The sequence below is a fragment of the Sycon ciliatum genome, chromosome 2 (assembly GCF_964019385.1).
Source record: "Sycon ciliatum chromosome 2, ocSycCili1.1, whole genome shotgun sequence".
Lineage (NCBI taxonomy): Eukaryota > Metazoa > Porifera > Calcarea > Leucosolenida > Sycettidae > Sycon > Sycon ciliatum.
In genome coordinates, this window is record NC_088644.1 from 8,898,353 (window position 1) to 8,913,386 (window position 15,034).

The window sequence follows — 15,034 nt, forward strand, 5'->3', positions numbered from 1 at the left end:
GACACAGACTTGAGCATGTCAACGACATCAGTTCCAAGTCATGGACCAAGTTCTTCCTGGAAAGCACCACGATGCTCTGGGCAGCATTGCACTTGCATACTCTTTCGATTCTGGCAGTGACACTTTTGATCGTCACTTGAGCTTCCGAGACTGCGTCAGACAACTCATGAGAGCTGAGCGGCACATAACGTCGTAAGGCAGTTCGTCGCCTAATGTACTCGCCCACAACTTGTGCCTCTTGGCTACAGGGGACGACAGGGCGCTTCAACTTCGCTGTCGACATCAACATCACTCAGATCTCAAAAAATTGTCATCGTCGCTCTTCAGATCCACCACCACGGACTTGCTGACACCTGACCAAACCTGCATCATGCACAGCGATCATCTGGCCATGCGAGCTGCTCTAGTGTCACTAGATACGAACATTGCCAGTCGTTGCTCGCCAACTATTTGAACTACACCACCAAACAAGTGTTTGAACAAATTTTGAAAAAAGGATCCCCACGGTTCATGAATGAAGCGCGGCTAGAACTCGCTCGACAAAACTTTTTTTTTTCATTCCGTCATTTCTCAACTTTTTTTATGAAATCCCTAAGACATATTTTAGCTGATCGTGGCCCATATAATGATGCTCCATGTGTCCTTTAAAATTCAACTACAGCAGCAAACATGTTCGTGAGAAGGAAAAGACGGTAGCGACTTCGGCGATATTTGGGGAATTGTAAGTCAACTGTCAATTCAAGCCTGCAGGAAAATATCCAGCTCCTACGAAGGGAGCAAGACACAATACTCCCAAGAGGACAAGGTAGCTTTAAATACCACTTACTTGTGGCTGTGCTGGATATTGTGGATAATGCCAGGCCGTTATCTATAGTGATTGTATAGGTGTAGGTGATACCAGCGACAGCAGTGGTGTCATTCACAGTGATTCTCTGTCCAGTTGCACATGATACAGCACTTGAAAAACCGACTGGAGCTATGATTATAGTGCAAGTGGCCGCATTGCCGCCATCACAAGGGAAGAACACTTGTAGAGACAGGATGCCTGGCACGGCGTTTTGCATTACTTCTGGTTTACATGGTGCTGTACAGGGAAAACACGAGTTATCAACTCTAGTCATATGAGTGGCATGTGATTGATCTTTGGAAGGCATTGCTATCTTTATGATGTGCAGAGAAACAAGGGTAAATACTAGAGCCGAAAACTTCACAGATGTAGCGTGAATTGTGACTATTATCTTGTAAGATCGAGGAACGAAAAGATTGGACCAATTTAGCTGATTTTGTCCAATCTTCTGAACCAGTGTTACTCATGATCACCACCACTATTCAGGCCACACCATGAAACTATATGACAAATTCCCCCCTCCGTGTATGCACTGGTCAAGGTTAAAGTGCCTAGCTACTAGCAAGCTCCAGATGGCCCCTGTTTATCACAATACTAGTAGAGAAATGGTCACAGTTTTGAAAGACCCTGCACTCATATACAGTGACCTTGATGTTGGTGAAGCTTTGTTGTTCACTAGACGGCATCATTGTGATCGGCTCAGGTAGCTTCTGTGAACTTTGCTGAGGAGACACCTAACAAGGTGGAACAGCTGTGAGCTCTGCTAAGGAGAGACCTAACAAGGTGGAACAGCTGTGAACTCTGCTGAGGAGAGACCTAACAAGGTGGAACAGCTGTGAGCTCTGCTGAGGAAAGACCTAACAAGGTGGAACAGCTAGCAGTCCAGAATTGAGTAACCCATACAGATATAATAGACAAAACACGGGAGAAACTTACCACCCTGTAGAAGATGTACACTCTATGAGGCTGATGATCCAAAGCCGGCTTCATTTCTAGCTTCAACTGTGCATGTGTAGGTCTCTCCAGCATACAGACTTGTTATGTTGGCAGTGAGGTCGGACACATTAGCTGCCACAACATGTCCTTCACGACTGGCATCACCAAAATCAGTGCTACACATCACTCTGTAGCCGGTGATATAGGAATTTCCATTATCAGCCGGTTGCACATAGGACAGTTCAATGAAGGTGGAGGCGTGGGAGAGAAGGGTGATGTTACGTGCTGCACCGGGAGGGCCTGCAAACAGACCACATAGAAAACAGAGCACCCAGCACACATAGTGTGATGATAACGAGAGAGCTTGGAAGCTCAGGGCCCTACGCTATGCTTCTTTGCCTTGATGACACAGGCAAAAAAAGCATTGTAAATTCATTTCTCCTTTTTGTTCAAGACATAACCTGGGATTCGAACCCGTACTATTGCCCTGTATGTATCCCCCGGTACACTACGCATACATACTAATTCTTCCAAGTTGCTTCACGTTATGATCTTGCATTTGAGAGCCATATTTGAATATTGTGGCCAGATGTTTGTGGCCAGCCGTCTTTGATGGTACGGTCCGGTACTGGACAGATTCGATCGAGGGTGATATGATACCGTCTACTATCTTGATGACATAGGCAAAAAAGCATAGGGATGTTATAAATTATTCAATTCTTCTATTTTTTAAGGCATAACCTGGTATTCGAACCCGCACAATCGCCCTACATGCGTTACCCGATACACTTCGCATACATACTCATTCTTCCGAGTTGCTTCACGTTATGATCATGCATTTGAAAGCCCTATTGCCAGCTGTCTTTGATGGTACGGAACGGGACAGGTACCAGATGGCGCCAGGCGTGCCGATGCGCATATGCTGTCCTTGATGGTACGGTACGGGATAGGTACGGGATCGCGAGAAGCGCTATCTGGACACTTGTAAACAGCCAGTTTGACTGAGTCCTGATTCGACAGATTTGACGACAAGGATCTCTGTCTTAGCTCGCTTAACCAGTATCGTGTCTACACTACGCGACTCTTGAATGCTCGATGCACTGCACTATCGGCAGTGCATGCAGATTTGTCTTAGGATGCGATGCTTGACACGCGGCGCGCTACCTTGACACTCGTAAACTGCCTGTTTGACTGAGGCCTGGTTCGACAGATTTGATGACAAAGATCTCTGTCTTAGCTCGCTTGACGAGTATCGTGTCTACACTACGATACTCTTGAATGCTCGATGCACTGCACTATCGGCCTGCATGCATTCCCCCGATACACTTCACGTACATACTCATTCTCTTAATGGTACGGTACTCTTGCTGGTACGGGACAGGTACGAGATAGCGCCAGACAGATGGAACAAACAAACACCAAATTTAAGCTGTGTAGACCCTGGCTAACGCCAGACGTTACTGAAGCAACGTCTTCTGCATAGCTACGGGAATGAAATTAATGTGAGTACATGTATTCAGTGGCGAGAGCATCGCTGGCCTCAAGCGGTGTCCCTGGTTCGAGCCCTGGTTCGAGCCCTGGTTCGAGCCATGGTTCGAGCCCTGGTGTTGACAGTCATTTTTTCTTCAAATTTTTCCCTTTTGCATTCCCTCAACCAGTGAATATTCAAAAATGACCAAGGACATTTGTTCCCACGACTAATTATTTTTACCTACTGAAAAACAAGAGCAAAGCACTGTTTTGCTTGGATTGAGAGAAACAGGAATATCAAATACGCACAACGACACTCCATGTTAGAGTGAATATTAGAGTAAAGTATTAAACTTACTGATAATGCGGACAGTGATATTGACTGAGCTTGAACCTGGACCACCGGAAATTTGATTGGTTGCTTCACACACGTACACGCCATTATGAGTTGAATCCGCTGATGCTACATCCAGAGCTGTCACCTTGCGCTCAGTCATTAGATTGTTAGTGGGTGCTGCAGCTTGATATTGGGACAGCAACGAGGACCTGACACCACTGGCACTGATGAAGTCAAACCCAGTCAGGTCGGGACGGCTGGACACATAGACTGTCAAGAACAGCCTGGTACCCTCAACAACAGAACGTTCACGCTCAGTGTTAGAGAAGTCAGGTCGGAAATATACGGTTACATTGAATGTGATAGCAATAGGGACAGTGTTTGCTTCATTCGCGGCGTAGCACACATAGACCCCAGATGAATTCCGGGCACTGCGGATTGGGAAATCTACTCCTCTGGCAACGGGGGGTGGTCGGAATGTTTCTGTGCGACCATCATCATAAGTTATGTTGAGTGTTACCGTGTTCCTTCTTGGCTGTCCAGTATTAGGAAAACAGACAACTGGTGGGATGGGTGATCCTTCATTGAAAACATGTGGTATGCCCGGCTGATTACCCAGTCCAGTGTTAGCACCAGCAACAGTGTTCATGCCCACAATTGGCTCTGCAAGAAAAGGATACAGGGTACAGGGAGCACAATTTTTGTGGTGTATGCATGAGCATGGTGTGATGTGCGACGCATATGATATGTGGTGTATGCTGGAGACACGTCGTCAGAGAGTGAGAACCTGCTTCCGTTTATTTGCGAGTCATTGTCAAGTGAGTGTCGTGCATGCATAGTGCTAGTTTGGTCTAGGAGCGAGAGCGATGAGTGATTCGTCCGTGGTCTCATTGTCTTGGTCATGTGTTTCGTATGTTGTACGCATCACTATGGGATTATGTTCGATGGAATATGGGCCAAACAATGTCTAGCAGCATCCTCGAACCAAGACTATTCAATTCAGCATCCAGAAGACTTCTGAGAATTTCATCTTTGTCCAAGCATCTATGAATGAATTAGTGTTTTCAGAAAATTTGGTCTGAAAATGCCTTTCTACTATGGCGCACTCATTCAATTAATTATTTTTGCGGAAGCGTACGAGTTCGGTTAGCAATAAACGCATATCACAAAGGAGCGTCCAGCTTTCACGGACTGTCACCATTTAGTCTCAGCACTCGTAAGACTAAACTAGTGAACATTATACGTTAAGCCATACTGTGTGTACTGTGTAAGCCATACTGTGTGTACTGTGTAAGCCATACTGTTTTGCTGTGTAAAAAGCTCCCACTTAGCACGGAGACTCTACTTGCTTCATCTATCTATTTTTATCTCCAAGCACATTTTTATGTATCCTTCAAACCTGCATCTCCAATCATCCAGACACCACTGGCAAATGCGGCTGGCATCCATATCTGTTTTAAGCTTTAGTTTCAAGGGATCCCTTTTCACCACATACTCACATACTAAAAAATCTCTGAGCAACTATTTCATCACCAGCATGCCGGATGATTGTGTCGATTTTTTTTAATTCAATGGTTGATAAATATGGTGGTAAAGACACACCTGGAAATATGGCGGTAAACACACGCCTGTCCACACACAGCGTGTGTTTACCGCCATATTGCCAGGTGTGTCTTTACCACCATATTTATCAACCATAAGTACAGCTGCAGTGGTGTCTTCAACTTCATTCTATTAAATTCAAATCATTATTATTTTCGGCGTTCGTGCATTTTTACTTACCAGTGCGCAGAATGGTATACCAACTAGTGGCAAGTGATGTTACTGGCCCACACGCGTAGACTGCTCGCACTCCGTCATAATTGATAATGTGAAGCTGGTAGATGGAGAAGCTGCTTGAATTTGAAATCAAACGCTGGTACTCAGTTTGGGTTGGATCAGAAGCATCGTAAAAAGGAACCAGTCGGGGTGTACTACTGCCGCCATTACCTAGGTGTACAAATCGTATCGTATTCGGGTCGGTAGTGTTGCATGTCACACCTGTTACCTTGGAGTGAAGAAAATGGTATTCTAGCAGAAAACACCAAACAACATAGTTCACACACAAAGGCTAAGTTACGAGGTGCTCATCAGGTAACAGTACCGTTTCAAGCGCACTTTCAGTGCATCAGCACACTTTCCTTTCATTCAATGAAACGCCACAGGTCTGAGCGTCAGCCACATCCATGTTCATGATACTCGCCAGAGGAAAACAACTATAGTGCATCGCCGAATCTGGGCCCATAGGTTTTTATAGGTTTTTCACAGTCTCACTTTATTCTTGTTCAAGATCACAGTTTTTTCGTTACGCATAGCAATGATCCCACTGGGGACAAACAAAAGTAGCGTCCTCTCCACCGAACCAGTTGTCAGTGGCAACATATAGGAATCCTGTACTTGTCTTCGTTTCTTCTTTGCTGTATTCAGTGAGTGTCTTGTTTTCTCTTTGTCCTTGATCTCGACGATGTTGTCCTGCTCATTTACCTTACTGAGCCTCTTGTGACTGTAGCCAGTGTCAAGAAGGATGTTATTGGCGTGACAAGGTAGATCGCCGAGATCGAGCATGAAAAACACTCTGCATTAGTAGCTCCTGTAGAATGTTTTCTGGGATGGCTTATCTATGGCCAATAAAGCCAAGGTGCAAGACAGCATGAGAGATCATGTAAACGATGTGAACTCCAAAAGGTAAGCTCCTGAAAAGAAAAAAAGATAATTAGGCCAAACTAAAGAAGGTGTGTGGTTCGACTCACCCGACCGACCGTACAATTTCAGCCCGACCGTAACTTTTTTTCGGCGGGCTGTCGTGTGACTGACGTACGTGGACTGAACACGTCCACGTCTACGTGCTGTGCGGCGTGAGTCTGCGGACGCAGGCGGCTCCTTTTGGACTTGACTTGTAGTTGTACTGCAGTGCAGTGCAGTGAGTGGTACGACTGCTGCCTTGTGCTGGTAGTAGAGTCTACTCGATACGCGTATACAGTGTATTTACATGTACTAAAAAATATATTAAAAAAAAAAAATCCGCCCGCCCGCCCGTAAAAAAAATGTCCATGTTAGTCGAACCACACACCTTCTTTAGTTTGGCCTTATGTGTATTTAAAGGGAAAGTTAAGGCTAAAATCAAATTTTCACCAGTTGTAGTCTTCGGGGTGCTGAGTCGAATGGTCTTGGTCAGAGGAAGCTGAGACGCTCCCTTCCTACTTTAATCCCAAGCGAACTCACGCACTTCCACCGAAACTGGGTGAATGCGCCCTACTAGATTATTATTATTATTATTAAATAATCGACGAGCTATTATATTATTATTATTATTATTATTATTATTATTATTCACAGGAAGTGTGAGTTACGAAGTCTGAAGAAAATGTTGAACGGCCTCTGCTGGGATGACGACTACACCATAGCTCAGTGGTTAGAGCATCGCTGGCTACAAGCGAGGGTCCCTGGTTCGAGTCCTGGTGGTGACAGTCAATTTTTTCTTCAGACTTTTCCCGTTTGTCTCTTTCCCTCAAACCAGTCAATATTTTATGACTTGGGGCTCCCCGCGTGCTAGTTTGTACGTGAAGTGTGTGGGTTACAGTGAGGGCTGCGTCCCACCCGCCTGTGTGGATTCACAGGAAGTGTGAGTTACGAAGTCTGAAGAAAATGTTGAACGGCCTCTGCTGGGATGACGACTACACCATAGCTCAGTGGTTAGAGCATCGCTGGCTACAAGCGAGGGTCCCTGGTTCGAGTCCTGGTGGTGACAGTCAATTTTTTATTCAGACTTTTCCCGTTTGTCTCTTTCCCTCAAACCAGTCAATATTTTATGACTTGGGGCTCCCCGCGTGCTAGTTTGTACGTGAAGTGTGTGGGTTACAGTGAGGGCTGCGTCCCACCCGCCTGTGTGGATTCACAGGAAGTGTGAGTTACGAAGTCTGAAGAAAATGTTGAACGGCTTCTGCTGGGATGACGACTACACCATAGCTCAGTGGTTAGAGCATCGCTGGCTACAAGCGAGGGTCCCTGGTTCGAGTCCTGGTGGTGACAGTCAATTTTTTCTCCAGACTTTTCCCGTTTGTCTCTTTCCCTCAAACCAGTCAATATTTTATGACTTGGGGCTCCACGCGTGCTAGTTTGTACGTGAAGTGTGTGGGTTACAGTGAGGGCTGCGTCCCACCCGCCTGTGTGGATTCACAGGAAGTGTGAGTTACGAAGTCTGAAGAAAATGTTGAACGGCTTCTGCTGGGATGACGACTACACCATAGCTCAGTGGTTAGAGCATCGCTGGCTACAAGCAAGGGTCCCTGGTTCGAGTCCTGGTGGTGACAGTCAATTTTTTCTTCAGACTTTTCCCGTTTGTCTCTTTCCCTCAAACCAGTCAATATTTTATGACTTGGGGCTCCCCGCGTGCCAGTTTGTACGTGAAGTGTGTGGGTTACAGTGAGGGCTGCGTCCCACCCGCCTGTGTGGATTCACAGGAAGTGTGAGTTACGAAGTCTGAAGAAAATGTTGAACGGCCTCTGCTGGGATGACGACTACACCATAGCTCAGTGGTTAGAGCATCGCTGGCTACAAGCGAGGGTCCCTGGTTCGAGTCCTGGTGGTGACAGTCAATTTTTTATTCAGACTTTTCCCGTTTGTCTCTTTCCCTCAAACCAGTCAATATTTTATGACTTGGGGCTCCCCGCGTGCTAGTTTGTACGTGAAGTGTGTGGGTTACAGTGAGGGCTGCGTCCCACCCGCCTGTGTGGATTCACAGGAAGTGTGAGTTACGAAGTCTGAAGAAAATGTTGAACGGCCTCTGCTGGGATGACGACTACACCATAGCTCAGTGGTTAGAGCATCGCTGGCTACAAGCGAGGGTCCCTGGTTCGAGTCCTGGTGGTGACAGTCAATTTTTTCTTCAGACTTTTCCCGTTTGTCTCTTTCCCTCAAACCAGTCAATATTATTATTATTATTATTATTATTATTCAAAGGATCAGTCGGGGAAGTGAACTGCCTGAAAAGAGAAAAAAACGCCAGACCCACCAGGACTCGAACCTGGGACCCTGCTTGTCATGAGCAATGCTCTAACCACTGAGCTATGGGCTGAGCTGAGGCAGTTCACTTCCCCGACTGATCCTTTGAATATGAAGTTCTCCCAATCCTTTCCAAATTATTATTATTATTATTATTATTTTACAAGAAGTCGGAGGCTGATAATACTTTAATAACGAAGGTACGTGTTGGGTCGTAAGTATCCACGCAAACACACATCCAGTCAAAATAAGGCACTTGTCAAAGTATCCGAACGTTTTCGGTCCCTTCTCATCAAGGATTATACAGGGAATGGCTCAAGTTGGAAAGACTAAAACTTATAATATAGCGTAAAGATATGAGATAACAACACTCGTGACAAGAAGGAAAATTATCAAGTTCAGCACGACACAAAACTCGAAGGAAATAATAATAGTGACAAGAACATAGTGAGCAAATTAAGTTACATTGTTAACACCTCGACGAGGAGTAACACCAAACAATTGTAGCGACAACACATTTTCTTTCTGTACGCAAAGTTCAGGATCTAACTTACGGATATACAAAGCTTCTAACACAGCCAGATGCAACGCACATCTACCACGTGACAATATTGAGAACACATTATCCCTGTACAACTCACGACAATTGGTACCGGCTGACAGATGTTGCTTGATGGACGAAGTGCGATTCTTAGCTCCGTTGGGTGTTGTCTCCTCCAATGTCCCGTCATCTCGCCTCTTCGCGGCATCACCACTATCCGTCTCTTTGCTTTTCCGCGGCCTTCCACGTTTTCTGACACTAGCCGTTGTGTGCGCGATGCCCAGTATCCTTTCAGCTACGTCTCCTCCATTGCGGATTTCTATTGATCAATTGTCGTGAGTTGTACAGTGATAATGTGTTCTCAATATTGTCACGTGGTAGATGTGCGTTGCATCTGGCTGTGTTAGAAGCTTTGTATATCCGTAAGTTAGATCCTGAACTTTGCGTACAGAAAGAAAATGTGTTGTCGCTACAATTGTTTGGTGTTACTCCTCGTCGAGGTGTTAACAATGTAACTTAATTTGCTCACTATGTTCTTGTCACTATTATTATTTCCTTCGAGTTTTGTGTCGTGCTGAACTTGATAATTTTCCACCTTGTCACGAGTGTTGTTATCTCATATCTTTACGCTATATAAGTTTTAGTCTTTCCAACTTGAGCCATTCCCTGTATAATCCTTGATGAGAAGGGACCGAAAACGTTCGGATACTTTGACAAGTGCCTTATTTTGACTGGATGTGTGTTTGCGTGGATACTTACGACCCAACACGTACCTTCATTATTATTATTATTATTATTATTATTATTCTCAATTCATGGATGACATGGTGTCAACCAATATTATGAATGAGGGCTACCAGCCATGGAATAAAAGAACAAGAAGGCAAAAATGCACACGCAAAATATGGCAAGTTAAATGAAAATAAAAATGAAATAAAAGTAAATCAATCCAAAACCCAAATGAATTGTACAGGTAGCATATGTGATTTTCTTTGGAGCTTGAAGTAATACACAAAGAGAATTGAAATCAATGATTAGTAAATGAAGATCCACGTACGTGTATATTTATCAAGCTTAAAAACGCATTGAGGGTGTTGCTGGACTTTAATTGCTGAGGAAGAGAATCCCATAATTGGTATGCTAGGAAAACAGGCGATTTGCTCATAGAATTGTTTCTTGCAATCGGGAAACGAAGCGAGTTTCGGTTTGTTGAGGATTCATTGAACCAGTTTAGTGAATGCTGCACATGCTGAGGGGCAGTGATAAGTTTGATTTTGTGAATGTATACGCAGGAGGATTGGTCAATGTAATGTTTCAGAGGAAATGTACAGCAATTTTCATAGAGAACGGCTATGTTGGTCTCGGGCGGCAAACGAAGTATTGCCCGGAGAATCCGTCGATGCACAATCTCCAGCTTTGCAAAGAGGCCATTACCAGCGCCACACCACACCACACAGCAATACAAGAAAATAGGCAAAATGTATGTATGATAAAAGGTCTTTCGGCATTCTGGTGAAATGTGGGGGAGATGGCCATAAAGAATACCGACGACTGAGCTTGCCCGCTTTTCCAGATTCCGGAAATGGTGGGACCAGTCCAATTTGCTATCAAGTGTAACGCCAAGGTGCTTGTGACGAGAGGTTATAGGTTAGAGGTCGTGTTCCAACACTAGAGGAACACGACCTCCATGTCAAAATGGTATTGGAGCGTCTTGAATCGGCTGGTCTGCGCTTGAACCGGGACAAATGTGTGTTTGGCCGTTCATCTGTCACTTTCCTCGGCCACATCATTGATTCAACCGGAATAACGCCGACAGCTGAGAAAATGCAAGATGTGCTGGACGCCAAGGCACCAACTAACGTATCGCAGCTCAGAAGCTATTTGGGCTTGATCAACTACTATCACAAGTTTGTACGGAACTTAAGTACTGTGTTCAAACCCCTGTACGAATTGCTTTCCAAGAAGCAGTGGCGTTAGTCTGACTGTGAACAGTCTGCTTTTGAGGAAAGCAAAGCTATGCTACTAGAAGCACCATGCCGTGTGCATTGCGACCCGAAGCTGCCAATTGTCGTCAGTTGTGATGCGTCACCGTATGGTATTGGTGCCGTTCTCTCACACATCACTGCGGATGGAGACGAGCATCCAGTCGTGTTTGCATCGAGGACATTGCCATCAGCGGAACAGAAATATGCACAGATCGAGAAAGAAGGCCTGGCTATGGTGTTCGCCGTCAAACGCTTTCATAAGTATTTATTTGGCTGCTTGTTTGTGCTGCAGACTGACCACAAGCCTCTACTTGGTCTATTTCAGGAAGATCGTCCGATTCCGCCGATGGCCAGTGGTTGCATCCAATGCTGGGCCCTACTACTAGCAAGCTATGACTACCAGCTTCAGTTCAAGTCGGGCAGCAACAATGGTAATGCTGATGTACTCAGTTGGCTACCATCACCCTCATCGGTACCAGAAGTCCCAACACCGGCCGAATTCGTTCTGTCGATGTCTGTCCTAGAGAACACTCCGGTCACATCCACCACCATTGCTCAATGGACAAGCAAAGATCCGGTGCTGTCACTTGTTCTCAAGTACGTCCAAGAAGTTTGGCCGGACAACACCCCCGTGGATTATCAAGCATATTCCCGTCGCCGTAATGAGCTTTAAGTGATAAGTGGCTGTCTTTTGCTGGGCTCACGTGTTATTATTCCCCCAAGAGGCCGTGAGACGCTCCTGGAAGAATTACATGAAGGTCACTCGGGCATAACCCGGATGAAAGCCCACGCCCGCAGCTACATCTGGTGGCCATCTATTGACGACGAGATAGAGCTCAAGGTCAAGAGCTGCCAACCGTGCCAATCCATTCAGAAGTCACCAGCCCTTCAGCCGCTACATCCCTGGAAATGGCCAGGTAAACCATGGGTGCGTCTGCATGTCGATTACGCAAGTCCAGTTGAGGGGAAGATGCTCCTGGTTATCGTTGACAGTTTCAGTAAGTTTATTGAAGTCTGAAGAAGGGCTGAGGCTTCCTGCAGCTTCATCTGTGAAAAGAATTCGGGTGGACACACCCATTCCCATAGCTCTGCACATCACATCCGAACCAGTTCCGTTATTTTTTTATTGAAGTCCACCCGGTATCATCTGCAACCTCGGCTTCCACTATTGCCAAGCTCCGTCAGACATTTGCAGCGCACGGACTGCCACTTCAAATTGTTTCCGACAATGGCTCAGTATTTACCAGCGAAGAATTTCAACGATTCTGTTCTGCTAATGGTATCAAGCATACCCGCTCATCTCCGTACCACCCAGCAAGCAACGGTCTAGCTGAGCATGTTGTACAAACCGTCAAGAATGCGCTGAAGAAGTCTGTTGGTGGTTTTGATTTGGAATCCCGTCTGTATTGGTTCCTGTTTCAGTATCGCTTTACGCCACAATCAACTACTGGTCAATCTCCATTTAAACTCATGATGGATCATAAGCCTCGGTCCCGTCTTGACCTCACATTTCCGGACTCTTCTAAGAAGGTTTTCAGCCGACAGCAAGCAGCCGTAGACCGCCGCCCGGCTCACTCGTCGTCGTTCTGCTGTGGCGTCCCTGTATCCTGTGTCAACTTTGCTGGCTCACCTAAATGGATGGATGGAGTTCTTGAAGAGTGTCAAGGCCCAACCACATTTACTGTGCGCCTACCCAATAGCAGATTGTGGAAACGGCACAGTGACCACATCTGCCCACGATTGCCGGCCGAGGAGCCACCTGTTGCTGCGCCAGAACAGGCAACGACCGCATGTCCAGCTGCTGTTCCATCTCGTCAACCTCTGAACCGTCCAGTGTCGACATCATCTGTGCCGGATTCAGACGCAACCGAACTACAGCCTTCAGTTGATTCTGTGCCAACAGTCGTATCTGCCTCACCAGTTCCTCCAGCACCGGAATCAGTCACGCTTCCAGAGTCGCAGTCAGCTGGGTCGACTCCTGCTATTCATGAGTCACTCAACTAGAGCTGTTTAGGCGCCCGTCCGTTTGAACTTGTAACAGTTCTATCATATCTACTCAGAGATAGATCTGCTGTCTTATTTATGTGTTTACAGCTATATTTCGCCATGTCTTGTGTTACTGTTTCTACAAGTGATTTGTTAAATTTTGTTATTGTTTACTTAGTCTTTGTTTCATCTAGGGTTGGAGGGATGTGATATCCATGTACATCTCTTATGTGTTGACGTCACCAAGACGTCACTAGGACTCTGCATGCACGCAGGCCAACCTGTGCTGCCTTGCCCATTTGTTGTTGTTCTGTCTTGCGAGTCCTTGAAGTGACTTCCTCGTTGTTGGCTTATGAAATAGAACTATACATACGGGTAACATCCTAGTCTCAGTCTGAGTTGTAATGGATACAGTGTTACGCTTTGCTTTACCTCCTTATGCAATTAGGATTATATCCATAGCATCTCACCTTCAAGTGGTCCACCACCAGGTAATTGTGCATGAGCACAGAGCATAATGCTCAGGCACAGCAGCAGAAAAGTTACACGTCTGGTGGAGACTAGAACCATATTCGCCTTCTTCTTCCCAAGAGATGGGCCAGATAATTATGGTTCTGGGAGGATGCCGTCACTGGCTGTAGTGTGTAGAAACATAAAAGAAGTGACAATGTTATAGCAATGAATAACATAATGTGTGTGATCCGCGCTTGGAACACTCACTTCCAACTATTCCCACCTCCCTGATAGTTGTAAAGTCCTTTTGTACCGTTGCTACATTTTGCCTCTGTTCGACTACGCCGACACTGCATGGTGTGGTCTAAATTCAACTTTGTCCACTAAACTTGGAACAAATCATAGAAAGACTTTCAAACGGATATTTGGACTGCTCCAGTTATTTAGCTGTGCCCAATTAATGGCAATTATATGCTCGGACCACCTTATCTCCGCTCTGTGAGCGCAGCCAAGCCCATTTATGTACCCTTGCTCATAAAATGTATGCTAAACGAATTCCCCAACACTTGGGAAAGTATGACTGGTTCCAGTGTCATAGACCTACTCGAAATCAAGTATCTTTGCCTGTTCCTCGTTTTTCTTTAGTTCTTAACTCACCATTGTTTATGTCATAATTATCGCTTTTGGCACTCCCTTACCTATAGTATTCGTTGTGCTGAGATACTTTCCGCTTTCAAGAATGCTCTTCGAAAGTAATGCTCTAAATATAATTTCTTCCTTCTTTTTCACAAGTTTGAGAGAATGATTCTTTCTTCTTTTTCCTTCTTTTACTTCTTCTCTCTTTAATTTGCATCTTTAGTCTCGATCTGTGGTTGGTTTCACCCTTACTTCGCGCTGATAGGTGGAATAATCTGCCTGTCTTGTGTCGTCAAGTTGAGCATCTATCCGCTTTTGTTTTGCTCTGTAAAGAGCACTAAGTGTTCCCTGTAACAAGACGGCAACGTCTGTAGAGCCTTCCCTATCAAAATACTTGAAGCAATATATTCTACTACTTCTACTATTTCATGAGAATTTTGCCTTAGTTTGAAAACAAACTGGGTGTCGGAATGAAGAATTCGAAAAGCGAAAGCAAAGAAGGCAATGGTGACAAATCCAGTTGTTAGGTGCCTCCTCCCGTACAATCTTACCTACAACCTTTCATAAGCTGGCCGGCCTGCATGCACCCGTACTACGTCATACTCACCTTTCGTTCCGTTGGCCTGGGTAGCTACTTGCGCGTCCATGTTTGCCATAGCTACCCAGGCCCTTTATATTGCGTTGTTTCTCAGTCGATCTCGCTCTCTTCAATAATCTTGCTCTCTCCAATAATCTCGCTCTCTTCAATAATCTCACTCTTCAACGTAATCATTCGTTCGTCTTGGTCTCTTGTCTCGCAGTCT

The 15,034-nt window shown here is 45.4% G+C and overlaps 2 protein-coding genes across 2 annotated transcripts in view; both read right to left on the bottom strand.

The window, feature by feature from the left end:
* Positions 1–15,034, bottom strand: part of LOC135808540 (uncharacterized) — a 249,824-nt gene that overhangs the window by 141,985 nt on the left and 92,805 nt on the right. The window lies entirely within an intron of this gene.
* The window catches only part of LOC135808539 (uncharacterized), a 29,561-nt gene that overhangs the window by 10,172 nt on the left and 4,355 nt on the right, over positions 1–15,034 (bottom strand). Inside the window, exons 3-7 of the mRNA XM_065321742.1 lie at positions 13,613–13,777; positions 5,373–5,660; positions 3,612–4,253; positions 1,784–2,083; positions 827–1,084 (exon numbers count right to left, since the gene is read on the bottom strand). Coding sequence (XP_065177814.1) covers positions 1,806–2,083; positions 3,612–4,253; positions 5,373–5,660; positions 13,613–13,712 — 1,308 coding nt within the window. The 5' untranslated portion in view covers positions 13,713–13,777 and the 3' untranslated portion in view covers positions 827–1,084; positions 1,784–1,805. The remainder of the gene's footprint in view (positions 1–826; positions 1,085–1,783; positions 2,084–3,611; positions 4,254–5,372; positions 5,661–13,612; positions 13,778–15,034) is intronic.